We start from the raw sequence: 18,609 nt of genomic DNA on the forward strand, positions 1-18,609 counted from the left end.
GTATGTCTGAAAAAATGTTTTATGCAATTTCAAATTTTCAACGGACTTCATAAAGAGGAAGATGTTTCTGTTTTCTTTTTTGGTTTTTTTACCTCAGAACTTTCGACCAGACTCAACCAATTTTCATAATTCTATGAAAACTGTTTTTTTTTTTTTATTTGCGCAAAGGAGAATGCCCATTAAAGTACAGTGTTGCGTCAATGCCAGAGTGGTTTTGGAGGGTTCTTCGATATTCAAAAGATTTTTACCAATTGATTTTTTTGTGATAAAAACAGGGGCTTTTTACATGTCTTATTAGATTTTACAAAACATTCCCTGTTCAAAATATATTCTCCGATGGTAAGGCCTCTAAATTGCCGAGATTTTATTTTATTTTATTGTTATCTATCAATCATGCATCAGCATGAGAAAAAACTGTACCAAAAATGGGCATACTCCTTTGAAGTTATATTTTTTTTCTTGTAGTTACTAATTATGCGTACGCATTCTGTGAATTTGTAACTAATTTCCATCCATTTTTAACGTATTTTTAATTTCAGAATACATACTTAATCCTCGACTACGGTACGTTCGTGCACTGTTACATCAACTGGCTGATGGGGAAGAACCCAAACGGACCCGGACAATGGTTACTAGTTCCACCAAAGGACTCCCTCCCACAACCGCCATTTCCCGTAGACTACAGCGCTCTAAACACAGAACCGGCCAAGTTAGAACCGTACGCGCCAGATAAAAAAACTAATAGACATTCTGTTATTGTATAGATGTTACTTTATGGTGTTCGTTTTACGAAAAAGAGGATTTATGTGCAATTGTATAGTAAGTATACAGTTATAATGTATTTATCTTTGCACAAATTTTATTGTAACTTTTGTTCCGTCTGCTTTGAATTGTTAATGTATGAAATATAGGTATATTTATGTTAAAGGGCCTTTAATTGTTACTATTTATTTAAAATATTTATGAATTAAATGATATAATATATTTATCTTCGCATTTTCAAGTATAACAGAATAACGAATTTTGATCTTTTACTGGAAACTTCCACCTCAACGCTTTCCTTTCGAGGTTTTAGTTCGCTGTATCAAAACTGCTTAAATATTACTTGACTCTATTATAGTTAAAACCCTGCGATAATAACTAACTACTATGGATCTTTAAGACTAGACAAAATTTTCTACTTTCCTAGGTCCATGCTTGTAAATTGAAATGAAACGCTTTACTTACTTATAAATCTCTAGTAATTTTACCAACGTAAATATACATTTAGGTATAATATTATATCATTAAGATTTAATTGTATATATTAGGTAATAAGGACGTGCACAACACAGTAAGCAAGAACTGCCTTAAAGTAAGCCTCCTCACTTTCACATATAGCCTTATTTTGTACCTTAGAAATAGTTTATAATATACTTAATGTAACGTCACTTAATAAAGAAATTTATTAGAAATGCCTTCTTTCATTTACCTAGCCCTATCCATGGTCATGATACATTGATCATAAGAACAATTATTATTATTGCCTTGTTAACTAACCCGTAGTAAGTAATAATGCAGCTTTCTAGTGTCTTTAACTACTTGGCACAGAATATCCGCTAAAATTTTGAAAAACTTACGTCCATCCGAACCGTGTCGAACAGATAGATGCTTGTTTAAATAAAAAGGTGAAACCCAATAAATTATATGCATATTATGGTAATTGTTATATATTATTGTGGAAAATGATATAAAATGAAAATCAATAACATTATTTTAATAAAAAAAAACTTTATTTTCAGAGTAATAGGTATACACTATACAGTCTTGATAAAATATATTTTGCCTAAAATTAGCAGTAATATCATAAATAAATATATTCACGATAAAACGCAACACCATTCACTATTTCATCACATTTATGTATAGATTCTAGCTAATTATCTGCACCATGGATCGAACCACATCTTCGCTAGTAACATACCTTTTACCCGAACCCATTCCCAGATCATTTTCCAATTCATCAAATTTATTCACAACCTTACAAGAACTATGAACGAACTTGCAACCCATATCTATAAATTTTTTCACATTATCTATGGTCACGCCAGAACCGGGCATAATTTCTATTTCATCTCCATATTTAAATTGTAAATGATTTATTAACTTTAGCGCATCTTCATCTGCCACCGTTTGTTTCTGCCCGCTAGTGAGAAGCCGTTTAAATCCAAGTCGAATAATTTCTTTGATGGCAACATTAATTGGTTCTGAGCATAGATCAAATGCTCTATGGAATGTAACTGGTATTGGATGTGCTTCAGCGATTATTCTAGAACAGTTTTCTTTGTCTATTCCTCGCGTTTCATTCAACGCTCCGAACACAAAACTATCAACGCTCATTTCTTTGTAATGCCGAACATCTGCTAACATTGTAGCCATTTCTGATTCTGAATAGTTAAAATCGGAACCGCCTCTACATCGAATCATGATATTGACCTTTAGAATCTGGAATAATAGAGCTTATGTTTAATATAAATATTAAGTTATGTGTTGATAAGATGAGAGGTTTACATTTATTGATAGAAAGTATAATTTATCTCGCTAACAAGCATACGTTTACACACAAATCCGAATAAAATAAAAACGTCTTTGCCATTTTTTATAAAAAAATCATAAAATTATCCAGTTCAAGCTGTGCTCTGCTCCGCGCTTTACCCGCAATGCTTCGCTCCTGTTGGTCTTAGCGAGATGATAATATATAGCCTATAGCCCTCCTCGATAAATGGACTATCTAACACAGATTCAAATCGGACCAGTAGTTCCCATGATTTGAGCGTTCAAACAAACAAACAAACTCTTCAGCTTTTTAATATAATATTCATAAAAAGTATAGATTATATTGCTGAACAAAGAAAAGTTAACTATGTATTTATCTACTCATAAGAAGATGGCCATCATATTTGAAAAAACATCTGGCAACACATTAAGTAATATTTACATACTTACATTTTCATTTCCACCATCTTTTGTTTCTTTGCAATTTTTCCGGGATGTTCTAATCTTGTTGACCTATAAAAATACGATCTGCATTACATAAACGGCAATAGAATTAATTTTTAAATAATGGCAATACATTTACTTTATAATACGCTATTGCTCAAGATTTTTCCTGTGCAAAACTCTGCCTATGTGTCTATTATACAATGTATTCCTATAAAATTGATACAATAGACTTTAAACATTAATGCAACGAAATAAGGAGTGAACGAACATGTACGTTTATAAAGCACCACCGTACATTTTTGCCGACCTTTTATTAGCGACTGTAAGTCTAGTTCTACAAGTACGACAATATTAAGGCTGATGATACAAATATGGCGCAAATTTTATAGGATATCGGAAGCCATTAGGTTATGCTTATCACAAAGCTAGTATTAATGATCATTACTTACTTACTGGAGTAATGATCATTTCACTTACAATATTTAATATTTCCAGAACAAGACCAGGTGACGGTGTAAGACCACCCTCTGCTAAGGAACTGCATACTTCTAACTCTGATGCCCCACCATTAATCGCATTTACTGCCGATTCTAGGCTATCAATGCACACTTCTAGATGACCTGTAATAAATATTAGAATAGGCTATTTGACAGTATAAAAAATAAATTACTTTTTTGTGTAATCCATATATATATAAGGTTTTTGAAGCGACTTAAATTAATAAATGATATAAATAATAACTTATTTATTTATAAATCGTCGAGAAAAAACATCATATTTTTAAAAATTACCACGTGACCGAAAACATCCATGATTGGCTGCATCTGCCATGACGTCACAGCTGCGTAAATAACAAGTGATCCCAACGTTTACTCACGTCGTTGCTGAATTTCGCTTTTGGTTTTTGTTGAAATATTGATTTCATTTACAAAAGTTTCTCTCTTAAAAACAATTACGTTTCTTACACTTTAAGTGAGATTTATTGCAATGATCTTTTTCTTATCATGCACATTTGGTAAATCTATTGTGAGCCCTGTATGCACTCAACACTTGGTAACACATGTTAAACCTTGTGAATATTTATTGTATAGATTCCTAGGAGTAAGGATAAGAAATACTCGAACAGGGTCATAAATAAAGGTATCATTTTGAGTGTTGTATAGACCCTTAAATAGTTGAGTTAAATAGCTCTTAGTGTGTAGTTCACTCGTATCCTTCAGACTGTTAAGACATACCTCCGATACTCTATTTGAAGATAAATAAAGTGACTATCTTCCTACAACAAGGTGCTTGAATTATTCAGTAAAATTAATCACACCACTATCCATAATCCCAATAGTTTTGTTTCTTGTATAACTTTTTTCTCGTGATTCAAGGTGTCTGTTTTGTTCTTTATGTGTTATTTTTGTTTGTCATGGAACCTAATTTCGAAAAAGCAGCCAGTAGAAATCTACCTAAAGTGAATGCTATAATGGTTGGCATGTTCTTTAAAAACAACCCAGATTTTTACGCTCCTGAATTGAGAAATGTGAAAACAGCTACGTAAGTTAATATTTCAATCTTCATTCATTACCTTTTTAGTTAAATGTAGAAACATGAATCACAATAGCACAATAATTATGAAGTGTACATTTTTTAGGTTATGCTCTTTGTTTTTCATTTCAGCCATCCAGTTTATAGGATTGACGTGTTTGTATTGATTATTTTCCTTGAGAATCATATGGAGATGACATTGTTTACATACCCGTTATTATATCTTCCATTTTTCCTTCATGAGATTTATCCTCAGTGCCAGCTGGCTGAAAGATTTCAGCTTCACATTGCTCAATGAGGTAGATTCTTTGCTGTTTTGCAAAGGCAGAACGACAAGTACCAGGGTCACAAATTCTTTTACAGCGATCTGGCTGGCAATTAAATTTAGAAGGCAAAACTCCATCTACCATTTTTATTTTCTGACTGAAACCCATTTTGTACCGGCAGTAGTTGGCCATGTCTTTTTCAATCTGTAAAATATAAGCGAGTCATTAACATTAGGTACCGGATGATCAGGCTTAAATTGTGTCTAGTAAAACATACAGACAACACAGAATTGAAGGGTGCGATATGAGTTTTAATCTTTCTGTACATCATCAATCACTACATAGTATAAAACAAAGTCACCTTTTCTGTCCCTATGTCCCTTTGTATGCTTAAATCTTTAAAACTATGCAACGGATTTTGATGCGGTTTTATTTTAATAGATAGAGCGATTCAAGAGGAAGGTTTTAGTATATAATTTATAAGGTTTTAGAGAAAGCGGGCGAAGCCGCGGGCGGTAAGCTAGTTTATAATATTTATAAGTTAGGTCAAACAATACAATTAAGGATAATAATTACAAATTCATTACAAATTCGATAGAATACTTATACATATATATTATACATATATAAGCAAGAGGTAGGATCTGAGGTCGGTATTTACTAATCAAAATGTAATTCCGAGATAATATTGCTTATAGAGCAACATCAAATGCTGCAAATGTAAACCTTCATGAATATTCATTATTAGCCTGCCTCTTCGGATTCTATCCTAAATCATCATTTATCGGGATTAAAGTTATTTTATTAATTTGGGTAAAAACCACGTGTGAAATCTATCTTATATATAAAATTCTCGTGTCACAATGTTAGTCTGCATACTCCTCCGAAACGGGTGGACTGATTCTCATGAAATTTTCTGTGCATATCGGGTAAGTCTGAGAATCGGACAACATCTATTTTTCATATGTACCACGGGCGAAGCCGGGGCGGACCGCTAGTATATATATAAAAATGAAACCCGTTTTCCTTGGTCACGGCATCACGCGTGAACGGGTGGACCGATTTCGATATATTTTTTTTTAATATTCCTTGAAGTATGAGAATGGTTCTTATGGAAAGAAAACATAAACATGTACCACGGGCGAAGCCGGGGCGGACCGCTAGTTTATATATATATCATTATCTAACCTCAAGCAGGTAAGTAATGAGACGATTTATACTATGTATTGCAAATAAAATAAACTGCCTACTAGGTATTCAACACCATACTTACATCGAAGTGGTCTTCACAAAAAAATATAACTGTTTTAATTGATATATCACTTGGATTTCTGCGAGCTAACTGCAACCACTTTCTACGCATTTTTATATTATGTTTTGGAGCACATATAAATAGTTTGTCAGGGGTTTTAATAGTTGTATTTCTGCATCCAGGAACTACACACCACTTATAAGAACTCATTTTCTGGTTTTTAAACCGATTAACTTAATTATACTATAATTAAAACAAAAACGAACAATATGTACTTTATAGGAGCAAGTTGATGTTTACGCAGATGTGATGTCAGTTGTCAGTTGTCACCATGGTCGCGAGACGCCATAATCTTCAAAATTGTGTTTTGGCGGCATATTTGTATATCATGTTTTTATTTTCCATTTTCACAAAGAATAACTACAAAAAATTAAGAAACATGTGTTTTGTGGTCTCTATAATTTGAGACAGTTTTCAAAACCTTGTCAAATAGCCTATTGATGTAATATAAATAATATGGTAAATGTTAAAAATATTATACTTAATGACGATTCGAAAGTGCTTCTAAAAGAAGTCTAATTGAATAAATAAATGTTTGAGTTTGAGAATAAGAATGATCACATCTTAGGATCACATAATATTGAATATTTTTAAACAGTAGACTTTGATATTTTCTAATCTTGTTTTTTTTTTATTATTATTCTAACCAATATGTCATAATATACGTCGCAGGCCGCGGCCGCTTATTTAAATCAGCTGTTTCATTAAAAGCCTATCCTATTTATTAAACAACGCCGTTTAATTAACAGTCTGAATAATATCTAGCCAATTTAAGATTGTGAAGTGACGAGAGGTAGAGTTTCGAATATTTATTTATTTATTTATTTAGACATACTAACAGAGTACATATAAAAATTATAACAATTTAAATCTAAACAACAACCGAATATTAATATGATGTATATGTTACCGGAAATGTATGTAATCCGTCATTGTACTTATACAATTCCTAGGAAATGTATACAATTCCTAAAATCGCACGGAAATGTGTGAAATAAATTATTTTATACACATTTCCTAGGAAATCTATACATTTCCTAAATGTAAAACATTTAAGATATTGATATGTCGCAGACTAATTGTATATAATATAATCTGGCCGTTTACAAACGGTCGGCATTTTGTAGTAACTATGCCGATAATTCGTAATCAGAAATTTTTGGTTTGGATAAGGGGGTGGGTTAGGTTAGGTTCGTGTTTTTTAAAACTACACAGAAATAGGAGCCCCACGAAGTGGGGCTCCGTCGGCTCGCGACCGTCTTTTTGTAGAATTTTGGAAAAAGACGAATTTTCGGCATATTAAAACAGCTAGCCGTAATGTAATACGGCGGATAATACAATCCGACTGCGCCAAATATACGCGGGGACAGTGGGACGAGGGGACTGATTACTTGCCAAATGAAAATTTGATTTTATAAGAATAAATATAAGTTGATTTTGTGATATTAACGTTAAAAGTTAGATAGTTGATTTTTAAAATGTTAATTAGTAAGATAATAATATGAACATAATATTATTACAATTTTACGGTATGACTGTTACCCGATTGTACCAATAAGAGCTATAATAAAAAAAAATAACAACGTGTTTTATTACAGAAAGCATTTACTTTACACATTTCCTAATACGATATTGGAATTGTATACAATTCCTAGGAAGATTATACATTTCCAAGGATATGCATGCATTAAATAGTTTTTTAAACAATATTTTATACATTTCCTAAATGGTATCGGAATTGTTCACACAAGAAAACTTATATAATTACGTTACTGTTATTTTTCCGAATATGCTATACATATACATATATCAACTGAAAAAATCACTTTAATTTATAAAAAGGCTATAAGTGATTTCCTACACATCTCAACTGTATATATTTTCATTTATAGTAGCATGTAAACTATCACCAGGTAAATTTTCAGTTGAGAGGAAATGACTGAAAAAAATATTCTACGTGATTGGAAGCCTGCTACTGCCCCACCTACCAACGGAGTTGTAGCTCACATTCCCGAGTGTTTATAGTATAAGTCCCTCATGCATTTTACGAAGTTTCACTCAAGAGGAAATTGGTCATGATAATCTGTTATGGGCTTCCGGGTCGTATAAATGAGTCAATATAATATGATAGAAGTAAATTTAAAATTTTTTCAAAAATACAGTTTTTAAGATATCGCAAAAATTCTTTCACCAGTGTTTTTTGTATTTTAAGATTGATTTCTCTGGATCAAATATTCTAAAAATATGTCTCGGTCTGGTAGGACACAGAAGGCTGATCACCTACTTTTCCCTAAAGAAAATCGATCAGTGAAACAGATGTATAATGCATCTGCCCTTTACCCCAGGGGACATGGGACTTCACTTTTTTCTTATAATAGTCTAGCTCCTCTTGCTCAAAATCCACACAGTACATAACCGCAATGTGGACACAAAAATAAAGTCCTTATACAAAAATAAAAAAAAATCAACAGAAGAAGTTGATTTATAAATAACACTTTTTTGATCCATCGTTAAAATAAAAATGGGTTATTTTTAAGAAATGTCTAATCATTCAATAAATTAAATTATATATTAGTTAAACTATTGGGCTGGATAACATTCAGGCAGGTCATAAAATGGCGCCGTTGGATAAACAACATGCTAAATAATAAATAATTATACGAAATACTTAATTTGTTACCTGACTTTCCCATCGCCTCATATGTATACTTAATAAATATTAAAGATTATGTAGGCTTTTATGATCTTTGATCTTGATGTAAACTTATGTTCACGAGCCTTGCTTAGCACTTGATCAATTGATGAACCAGATGAGTTTTCTACAACATTTAAAATAAGTTTTATTTTTGTTTCATAATGAGGGAGGAGGGGTTCCAATTACACACAAATACAGCATTATTGGAATTTGAAATTATCTAATGGTAAATATTATTGTATTTTTGGTAAGTAAAAAATACGATTCAAATTGCAAATTAAGCAATATTCTTCATAAATATCAGATATCAATGGAATCTTTGAAATACATAAATATAGGAATACTTAAGTTTCTTTTTCCTCAGTTACATCATTATATAGATATTAAAAAGATCTTCAATACTTAAGTTTCTTTTTCCTCAGTTACATCATTATATAGATATTAAAAAGATCTTCTACTCAGAGTATGTTACCTTCAATGGAATTAAAAGTAATATACAAGTTGGTAAGTAACATGTACATGTAATATTATGGTCTGGTATATTACATTGCAAAATTGTGTTGATATAGTTAAAGTATTTACTTACTATACACCTTTTATATATATTTGTAAGTAACTTCTTTGCGGTAACGGGCCATAAAACAATTGATTTTGTAATAAGTGATAAAATACAAAATATTATTAATTTAAAACAACCCGGGAGGCGGGAACGGGGAACCACATAGAGTGACATTTGTGATTTGACAGTTCTAACATTTTTTTTTATACATGCCACCTCAGCAATAACATGCCACGGGACGTGGACATGTCACTCGTCAAATTTATTTATATTCATTTTGATACTTTTGTTCACAGCTTTTGCTGTGAGTTGTGAATGTATAAAAATAAATAATTTTATGTGGGGTCACAATATTAACTTTCATTCACAAAGTTTGGCAAAAAAATCTAGTAACAAAAGGTTTTGCTAGTTAATTTCTATCAACTTATTTAATACTATATAAGGCTAAAATGTACCTTAAGGGCCATCGAGTTGGGCAACCAAAATTTTTTTGGAGAAAGGTCTATGCCTAAGTAACTGACCCGTAAAATCTTAACCGGCGTAGATTTATAGTTTTTTAGAAATTAATTATCAAAGTTTCATAATTTTTCATACAATTTCGAGCAACCATCTTGACATTTGTTTTTTTTGTTGCGTTTTGCAAGTACAATTCTTGTAAAATGTAATTTTTTTCAATGATGGAATATTATGTATTCAATATTAAGCTGCGAAAGTCCGAATCTAGCTAAAAAACGTTACGCTAAAATAAGCATTGCATTATCATAAGACTTGCCACAGAACCGAAGCTGTCAACCCCGAATTCCACGTGGTCTTGTCTGCCCTACCCCTAGAGTGTATGTAAAAAGCCGGAGGCGCGGAAGGAGAGCAGCCCTCGCCCGCCGTGACAAAGCTCGGGAGCCGTGCGGAGCGGAGCGGCTGAGGCTGGTCGCTGAAGGCGACCAACAAGCCGAAGCTGCGAAGCGGAGTACGGGCAACCGTGCTTTGTCACGCAAGGGCGAAAGGGCTGCACTTCCCGTAGCGCCGGAGCTAAGGCAGTGTCTGACACAATATAAAAATCGATTTCTGAAAAATCGATTTTTTTCAAATTTGTATTTGCAATGTAAATATAAATCCATTTTTATGTAGCCCAAGAATGGTACCATAATAAACAATCTCTGGGATCTCTTATCAGTAAAATCAGGATTTTTTTTTAGTTCAGGGAATTGGATAATATTGTGAGTACATTCAGTTAATTCTAAATATTTTTTTTTACCATAAAAGAAAAATCGAAAGTCGATTTGAGATCGAGCACACCAATTGGGTTAGCCCGCTTTGAGTAGCAGATCTGAATCGGAGCACCCTGACTTGAGTCAAATTCGGTCACTTTGAGTAGCAGATCTGAATCAGAGCACCCCGACTTGAGTCGAGTTAGGTCACTTCGAGTAGCAGATCCGAATCGGAGCACCCCGATCCCACGTGGTTTTGTCTGTCACACAACTAGAGTGTTTTTGTAAAGCGAGGGGGCGACGAAGCGAGTCTTCTGGCAAAGCCCACTCGTTTCCCCCTCCTTAAAAAAGTTTACATTTTCACCCGAAACTATTAAAAAAAATGTCAAAAATTACTGTATTTTATGTTGTATTCTTATCCCCCCTCCTTTTTTCCAACCCTCCCTGCCAAATCTCCTCTCCATTACCCCCTTTTTCCTATTACATTTCGTAACATAACCTCAAAAATTGTTTTGCATTTTTCTCGAAAAGGGGGGGGGTTCCGAACCTCCCCCTTCACAGAGGGGGTTCCTCTCCCCCCCTCCTCACCTCCTTCCCCCCCTTTACCCCCCCCTTCAACGGCCCTTAAAGTACATTTTTACCCTATATAATCACAGAGTACCTTTATATATATATATATTAGTAAACCAATCATAAAATGAAAATAATTTGTGTAAATTGATTACTTTACCATTACTTTACCGTTGGTTTAGTGTTTTACTTAGATCGTGTTTTAGGACTTCCCATCAACTGGTAAATAAACTGTAGCTGAAATCTCTATGACAGATCTGCGATGGCTATTGTCTCGAACTTCATGATCATGATTCATGACTGATCCTTTTGACATTTCGAATTATTAGGACACGCGAACGTAGGCAAAGATTGTCCAACGTTCGCCTTTCTTAATTAGGTATTTCATTAATTTTTGCAATTAATTACAAAAACAAGAGATATATGAGCAATATATAAGAATACGAAAAAGATATTAATTCAATTTTAAGTCTTTTACACATTTCCATATGATGTTTTAGAGGTTACTTTAAAGTGCTTTATTTTGCCACATATTTAGGGAAAGTGTTGACATGATATTTGTGTTTATAGTGCTTTAATTAGTTCTCTTTTTCCGGCAGTTATGTCACGAAAAAAAGGGCATGAAGAGACCGACAAACTCACACGTATTGCTATCGTAAACGCCGATAGATGCAAGCCAAAAAGATGTAGGCAAGAGTGTAAAAAGAGTTGTCCTGTGGTGCGTATGGGTAAGCTCTGTATTGAAGTAACGCCCAATGATAAAATATGCACCATATCAGAGGAGTTGTGCATCGGTTGTGGTATTTGTGTCAAGGTATGTTCAAATGATTGTAATGCTTGCTAATTTATAAGTTGTAATGCTTAAATGTTTATTTATATGAAATTGTATATCAAAGATTTAAGTATTACCTTTTTTCCAGAAATGTCCATTTGATGCTATTACAATTATCAATATTCCATCGAATTTGGAAAAGCATACCACACATCGGTACTCAAAGAACTCTTTTAAGCTTCATCGGTTACCAATTCCTAGGCCCGGTGAAGTTTTGGGTCTTGTCGGTCAGAACGGTATTGGAAAATCTACTGCCCTGAAGATCCTTGCTGGCAAGCAAAAACCCAATTTGGGTAGATATATGGTATGTAATTTGCATATTGTATACTTTACTATGTACATGAGTATATTTTGTTACTGCAAAAATATGCTGTGTAATGCATGAGTTTGGAAAACATTACCATTGTCCTATTTAAAATGTAATGACAACCAAAAATATGTATGAAGTAATTTTGTCCATTGCATGTTTCTGTTATTTGAATGAAAAGTATTGTTTCAATTAAATGTTGCAAGTTTAATATTTTGTTTGTTCCCAGGATCCCCCAGACTGGCAAGAGATCCTCTCTCATTTCCGTGGATCCGAACTGCAGAATTACTTTACTAAGATCCTGGAGGATGATCTTAAAGCCCTGATCAAACCTCAATATGTGGACCAAATTCCCAAGGCTGTGAAAGGAACCGTGGGACAACTGCTGGATAAGAAAGATGAAAGGAAGAATCAGCCTGAAATCTGCAGAATGCTTGGTTAGATTGAAATTTTATTAATTTAAACTTCAAACAAATTACAGATTCATTTTGCTTTCAACTTAATTTTTTCTGATCTAGCATTTTTTGTAATACAAAAATTTGCAAGTATTTTCAGCTTTCTAGATTACTTATAGTTTTGAGAAACAGTATATAAAATTAAATCAATAATTATGTACATTAGATCATAAAATAAATTTTCATATTCCTAGATTTGTCGCACATCCGCGACCGTGAAATCGCCGCGCTTTCTGGAGGAGAGTTGCAGCGTTTTGCTTGCGCTATGGTCTGCATTCAAAATGGCGATATTTTCATGTTTGATGAACCTTCTTCCTATTTGGATGTAAAGCAGCGCTTGAACGCTGCCCGTACTATTCGATCATTGATACATCCTGATAAGTGAGTTTATACTTATGTTATGTTATGTGTTTTATGAATGACATACAAGATATATTTGACTCACAAAAGTATTATAAAATATTAGACTCTCTGCTAAAGGTTTTTTCAAAAATATCCTTGTGTACAAACATGTAGCGACAATTCTTATGTTTAGTAAACATTTAAACTAAATGGAATACCTTTTTTAGGTTCATCATTGTTGTGGAGCACGATTTGTCTGTGTTAGATTATTTGTCAGATTTTATCTGTTGTCTGTATGGTGTGCCCGGTGCTTATGGTGTAGTTACTATGCCATTTTCGGTTAGAGAAGGTAAGATATAAAATTTTATAATTCATGAATTAGTGGTATCATAACAACGGACCATAACAATTTATAAATTATATTTTTTCCAGGTATTAATATTTTCCTTGACGGTTTTGTTCCCACTGAGAACATGAGATTCAGAACTGAATCTCTAGTATTTAAAGTAGCTGAGTCCGCTACGGAAGAAGAGGTAAAATACAAAATTAATGAATCTATCCTCTCAAATATTTTTGTTAATTTTTTTGAAATAATTTTACATTAACAGATAAAACGTATGAACCATTATGAATACCCAGAGATGACAAAGACAATGGGTGATTTCCACTTGCGCGTTATGCAAGGTGAATTCTCTGACTCCGAGATTTTAGTATTGCTTGGAGAAAATGGTACTGGAAAAACAACCTTTATTAGGATGTTGGCTGGAAACCTTGAGCCTGATGAAGGTTAGTATTTTTTATATATTTTTCAACGGATTTTATGTCAATAAAAACGTTGGAAAATGTTTTTTCTCTCTAATGTTAAATTAAAATTTGTTAGTTTGTGATAAAATTATCAGTTTCTCGATGAACATGAGTTAATATAGCAGTAAGTACATATTGTCCATTGGTATCTTGTATGTTGATGTATACATTTTACTATTTCAAAGTGGAAAAAAAATGTTGGTTATTTTTTATCTTTATGAATAAGAATTATTGCCATATACAAGTTGTGCCAACATATTTATGGTTACAATGTCCGGAATAGCGATGCGAGTATCCGATCGCTACATATATGTTACTGGCAACATTCTTTGAAATGTCATGTCAAAATAGGTGAAATTTGTCAAACGTTGGTGTCTGGTGATAGTTGCGAAAAATTATCACATATTTTAAATTATAAAAGCTTACTCAGCTAAATTTTATTACTATTTACGTTAAAAGTATTAAAACAAAATAATTATACGATGTTACGGTTAATTTATGTATTTTATGTAAAATAATTAGGTTATAGTGGTTTTTGTGCATAAGTGTACCTATTTGAAGTTATTTAATGTATTTTAACGTCTTTTAAAACGTTTACAATGGCTCGAACGGAGATATTCGATCTATTTTTTCATCCTGTATTCCAAAAATGTTTGAAACATGCGGAAGCATCCATGCCTAATGAAGGTAAAACAAAAAGATTTCATTGTTTTTTTTTATCATTTCTATTAGGTATCTTTTTACCTAAGTACTTTTTGTTACTTTAAATCTATTCACATTATTATCAAAACTTACCGATATTGTTTTTATTTGTATTGTGTGTGTAAATTATTTATTTTCAAACTGACCCTTTTTTTGCAAGATGCAGTTGCCAAGTTGTATTTATTTTCTTTTGTTATCAAATATAATTGAATATATGAGTTCAATCAATAACAGCTCTTTTATAATTTTTTAGCTTAATAACATTACATCAGTTGGTTGTAGTTAAAAATAATCATTTAAAAATTAATAATTACCATTGGTAGTTGGTACGGATCATGGCTATAAGTGATGAGAAATATACAATAAACATAGAAATAACAAAATCACCACTTATCACCTGTTGTATCACATAACATAGAAAACAATTAAAATTGACAAAAATTGCCTTTTTTATCTAATGTTTTTATTTACGAACAGTTTAAATATTGTTCATTGCAAACATCCTATAAAAGTGTATAGTTGCAGCTTAAATAAGATTTCCATATAAAATTAGTCGATTTGAGGTCCAGAAACAAAATATATAAGAACATATAAATAAATGATTATTTTTTTATGTACAAGTTGGTCTTATAAGCATGTTGAAAATATAAAGAAATGATTATTTTTTCATGTACAGGTTGGTCTTACAAGCATGTTGAAAATAATTGAATAAACTAAATATATTATTGCACTTTCAAGGTTCGAGTCAGTTGCCACAACTGCATATAAGTTACAAGCCACAGAAGATTTCTCCCAAGTCGCAGGGAATGGTGCGGAATTTGTTGCATGATAAGATTAGAGATGCCTACACTCATCCTCAGGTAATTCGACCTTATCTTAATATGTACTAGCGACCCGCCCCGGCTTCGCACGGGTGCAATGCTGATACTAAAAACACTACAGAAAAACTGTGAACGTAGTATATAAAAACATAGCGGCCCGCTCCGGCTTCGCACGGGTATAAAATAGATAGCCGGGCGGCCGGACGGTACCGCCGCAAACGCTACGTCCCGCAATTTTTAAATCTGTAATATCTTCGAAAATATTCACTTAAATCATACGGTGTAAAAGGCCATATAGATCTATATTAAATGAACATTGTATTCAAGGTATTTAATTGGTTAAGGATTAATGCTGTATTGGTTAAAATCGCATCGAAAATTAGCCATTATTTGTCGTAAAAAGTAAATGACAAAAAAAAGTTATTGTGGGTTATCCATAAGAGATAGACATATACCGTCGCGGACTTTTCTGAAGACCTTTTCAATGTGTATAATACTTAGTACATTATTTTGATAAAACTCGTAGGGTTCAGCCTGCGTTTGCAATGTAAGCGGAAAAAATGTAAAAATTTACGACATCACATTAGAAACCTCAAAAATAACAGTACTTCTCCACTATTTAATGGATGTTATTATACATATAAACCTTCCTCTTGAATCACTCTATCTATTAAAAAAAACCGCATCAAAATCCGTTGCGTAGTTTCAAAGATTTAAGCGTACAAAGGGACATAGGGACATAGGGACAGGGAAAGCGACTTTGCTTTATACTATGTAGTGATTCACTTTTTAGAATTGTGAAGTAGTTTTATAACATACTTCACAAGTCAATTATCCAATTATGATCCATATTTTGGGTGTTTGATAGTTCAAAGTTACAAACAACTAACAAGACAATATGCATAAGCATAATTTCATAGCATTGTTAATGATTTTTGTTGTAATTGGTTTGTTTATAATTTTAAGAAATACCACACCTCTTTGTGTTATTGTGAAGTAGTGAAAGCGAGTGAGTTATTAGCAACAGTTAATTATACATGAAATGAAATTTCTCTGATAAACTATTACCTACTTATTATTTTTCTCTTATACATATATACAATTGTATGATATGAACTATATTTTTAATGCATATATCTTTATTATTCCCTCCAGTTTATAACTGATGTAATGAAGCCAATGAAAATAGAAGAGATTATGGACCAAGAGGTTCAGAACTTGTCTGGTGGTGAGTTGCAACGTGTTGCTTTGGTGCTGTGCCTCGGCAAACCTGCTGAAGTGTACCTTATTGATGAACCTTCGGCCTACCTGGACTCTGAACAGCGTCTAGTCGCAGCTAAAGTCATTAAACGGTGAGAACTTACATTATACATGATGTCTTCCTTTGCTTTCTAATCTTATATATAAAAATGAATCGCAAATTGTGTTGGTAAGCGCATAACTCGAGAACGGCTGAACCGATTTCGATAATTCTTTTTTTATTATATTCCTTGAAGTAAGAGGATGGTTCTTATGTAGAGAAAACGTAAACATGTACCACGGGCGAAGCCGGGGCGGACCGCTAGTAAGTACTATAAAATTGACAGTATAATTTATAAAGTTTTTTAGTGAGGTAGTTAAGAACTGTAATAGAGAATATTTGCAGACTTCCGTAATAATTACTTAAGCTAATGATTTATTAACGCCTGCAGTTCATGAGCTGCTGTCTGATGGTGGAACCTTTATTATCAACCAGACTAACTTAGAACCATCAATAAATCTTACTTCCTTTGTTGCAACTTAATTAGTTTATATAACATACCAATATAATAAGTAAACCAAAACTAAAATGCATTTTTAAAATACACAGATTCATTCTTCATGCAAAACGGACTGGATTCGTTGTTGAGCACGATTTCATAATGGCCACATACCTCGCGGATAGAGTGATTGTGTTCGAGGGTACTCCCTCGTCAAATGCTACGGCCAATGCGCCGCAATCACTGTTGAATGGAATGAATAAGTTCTTGGAACTACTGGGTATCACGTTCAGGAGAGATCCAAACAACTTCCGGCCTAGGATCAATAAACATGCTTCTGTTAAGGTAAGACTTGACTTTTCGGGGTTCTATACTCAAAAAGTAAGAAAGTAACCCTATAACTGAGAGTTTGCTATCTGTTTATCTCTCTGTCTGTCTGTCTATCAGCAGGCTGTACCTCATGAACAGTGATCAGATTAGAAAATTATTACTTCTATTAGACAAAACCTTTTTTTTTAATAATTATGTTGAGAATTGATTGTGTTATCTTTAAAATATTATGTTGATAGCAAAAGCGAGTTCATTGAACTTGACATTATCTTATTGATATTAATAGAATTGAATCATTACATATTTATTAATTGTTTTCATAACACTTATTCAATAAAGAATATTATTTTAATAATAAATCATGTACTTATAGATTTAAAAAAATATGAATAAGTATTCCAAGATTTAAAAGATTTTTTTTAAAGTCAAAATTACTATGTATAGAGTAAGATCCCAGAGCCATAAGACACAGCTTATTTTCTGTGCTCTTGTGGTCATACTAATGGTTGAGTAATTTTGGTGTTTAGGGGATGTTTGGTCATTGCAATTTGTCTGCCTGATTAAATATAACATTGAAATAGTTATCTTAATAACATATAAAAAATCAGACATTTTTATAAATAAATTAAGTTCATTTATTTGAGCTTTAAAGCGTCTGCTAAAACTTTTGGCTCAGGTGGTGCAGGTGTCACTGGTAGAGCTCCACAAACATTCAGATATTAAAAAGTACACTAGAGACTAATGTGAACCGAAACTTATATGCTTTAGAAAATAAGTGTCTTACGTCTCTGGGATCTTGGACCAGTACTTATGAAAGGCTATTAAACTGATATTTTTTTTCATTTGTATTGCAGGATATGGAACAAAAGCGAGCGGGTCAATACTTCTTCCTTGAAGACTAAAACAATTATATATAAAATGTTATTTATGTATATTGGAGTTATTGCTATCGTCACAAGAGCGATGTCACGCCATCATTGTATTTCCATTTGAATGTATTACTGTAATAAATCAGTTTTATACAAGTTTGCTTTCTTTTATTATGCTACACCCTTATTAAGATTTTTTAATATAGTAATTAAATACGTAGAGATTGTCTAATCTAAAAATGAACGCCCCTCCACTGTGTTTACGCTCACATTCAAAGTACGTGTA

The 18,609-nt window shown here is 32.7% G+C and overlaps 3 protein-coding genes across 15 annotated transcripts in view; 2 read left to right on the forward strand and 1 right to left on the reverse strand.

Annotated features, from left to right (window-relative positions):
• Positions 1-1,454, forward strand: part of LOC149479386 (uncharacterized) — an 82,200-nt gene extending 80,746 nt beyond the window's left edge. For all 3 annotated transcript variants that reach the window (XM_089707805.1, XM_089707803.1, XM_089707804.1), the window contains exon 8: positions 540-1,454. In XM_089707805.1, the coding sequence (XP_089563931.1) occupies positions 540-764 (225 nt within the window). In that variant the 3' untranslated portion in view covers positions 765-1,454. The remainder of the gene's footprint in view (positions 1-539) is intronic.
• A 299-nt stretch (positions 1,455-1,753) lies between these two features.
• On the reverse strand, positions 1,754-11,337 carry LOC149479387 (copper homeostasis protein cutC homolog). Of its 11 annotated transcripts, none has more exons than XM_089707725.1 (6): positions 11,283-11,337; positions 8,774-8,912; positions 4,727-4,985; positions 3,451-3,602; positions 2,986-3,048; positions 1,754-2,484 (listed from the first exon to the last, which is right to left on the reverse strand). In XM_089707725.1, exons 2-6 carry the CDS (start codon positions 8,792-8,794, stop codon positions 1,912-1,914), a joined length of 1,068 nt encoding a protein of 355 aa, XP_089563851.1. In that variant the 5' UTR covers positions 8,795-8,912; positions 11,283-11,337; the 3' UTR covers positions 1,754-1,911. The 11 variants fall into 11 exon arrangements, with proteins under 11 accessions (XP_089563851.1, XP_089563849.1, XP_089563850.1 ...); XM_089707723.1 differs by lacking the exon at positions 11,283-11,337 and adding an exon at positions 9,375-9,543; XM_089707724.1 differs by lacking the exon at positions 11,283-11,337 and adding an exon at positions 9,382-9,539.
• A 2-nt stretch (positions 11,338-11,339) lies between these two features.
• Positions 11,340-18,480, forward strand: pix (ATP-binding cassette sub-family E member 1 pix). The gene is made up of 12 exons (XM_089707719.1): positions 11,340-11,501; positions 11,722-11,936; positions 12,043-12,258; positions 12,491-12,698; positions 12,911-13,097; positions 13,286-13,407; positions 13,491-13,591; positions 13,667-13,844; positions 15,303-15,424; positions 16,541-16,737; positions 17,235-17,469; positions 18,309-18,480. The coding sequence occupies exons 2-12, from the start codon at positions 11,724-11,726 to the stop codon at positions 18,354-18,356; spliced, it is 1,827 nt and encodes a 608-aa protein (XP_089563845.1). The 5' UTR covers positions 11,340-11,501; positions 11,722-11,723; the 3' UTR covers positions 18,357-18,480.
• The last annotated feature ends 129 nt before the right edge of the window (positions 18,481-18,609 follow it).

Source organism: Colias philodice, chromosome 20, assembly GCF_061535455.1.
Source record: "Colias philodice isolate Cphi_HAF_F1 chromosome 20, ilColPhil1 Martin Lab GWU primary, whole genome shotgun sequence".
In the NCBI taxonomy this organism is placed as follows: Eukaryota; Metazoa; Arthropoda; class Insecta; order Lepidoptera; family Pieridae; genus Colias; species Colias philodice.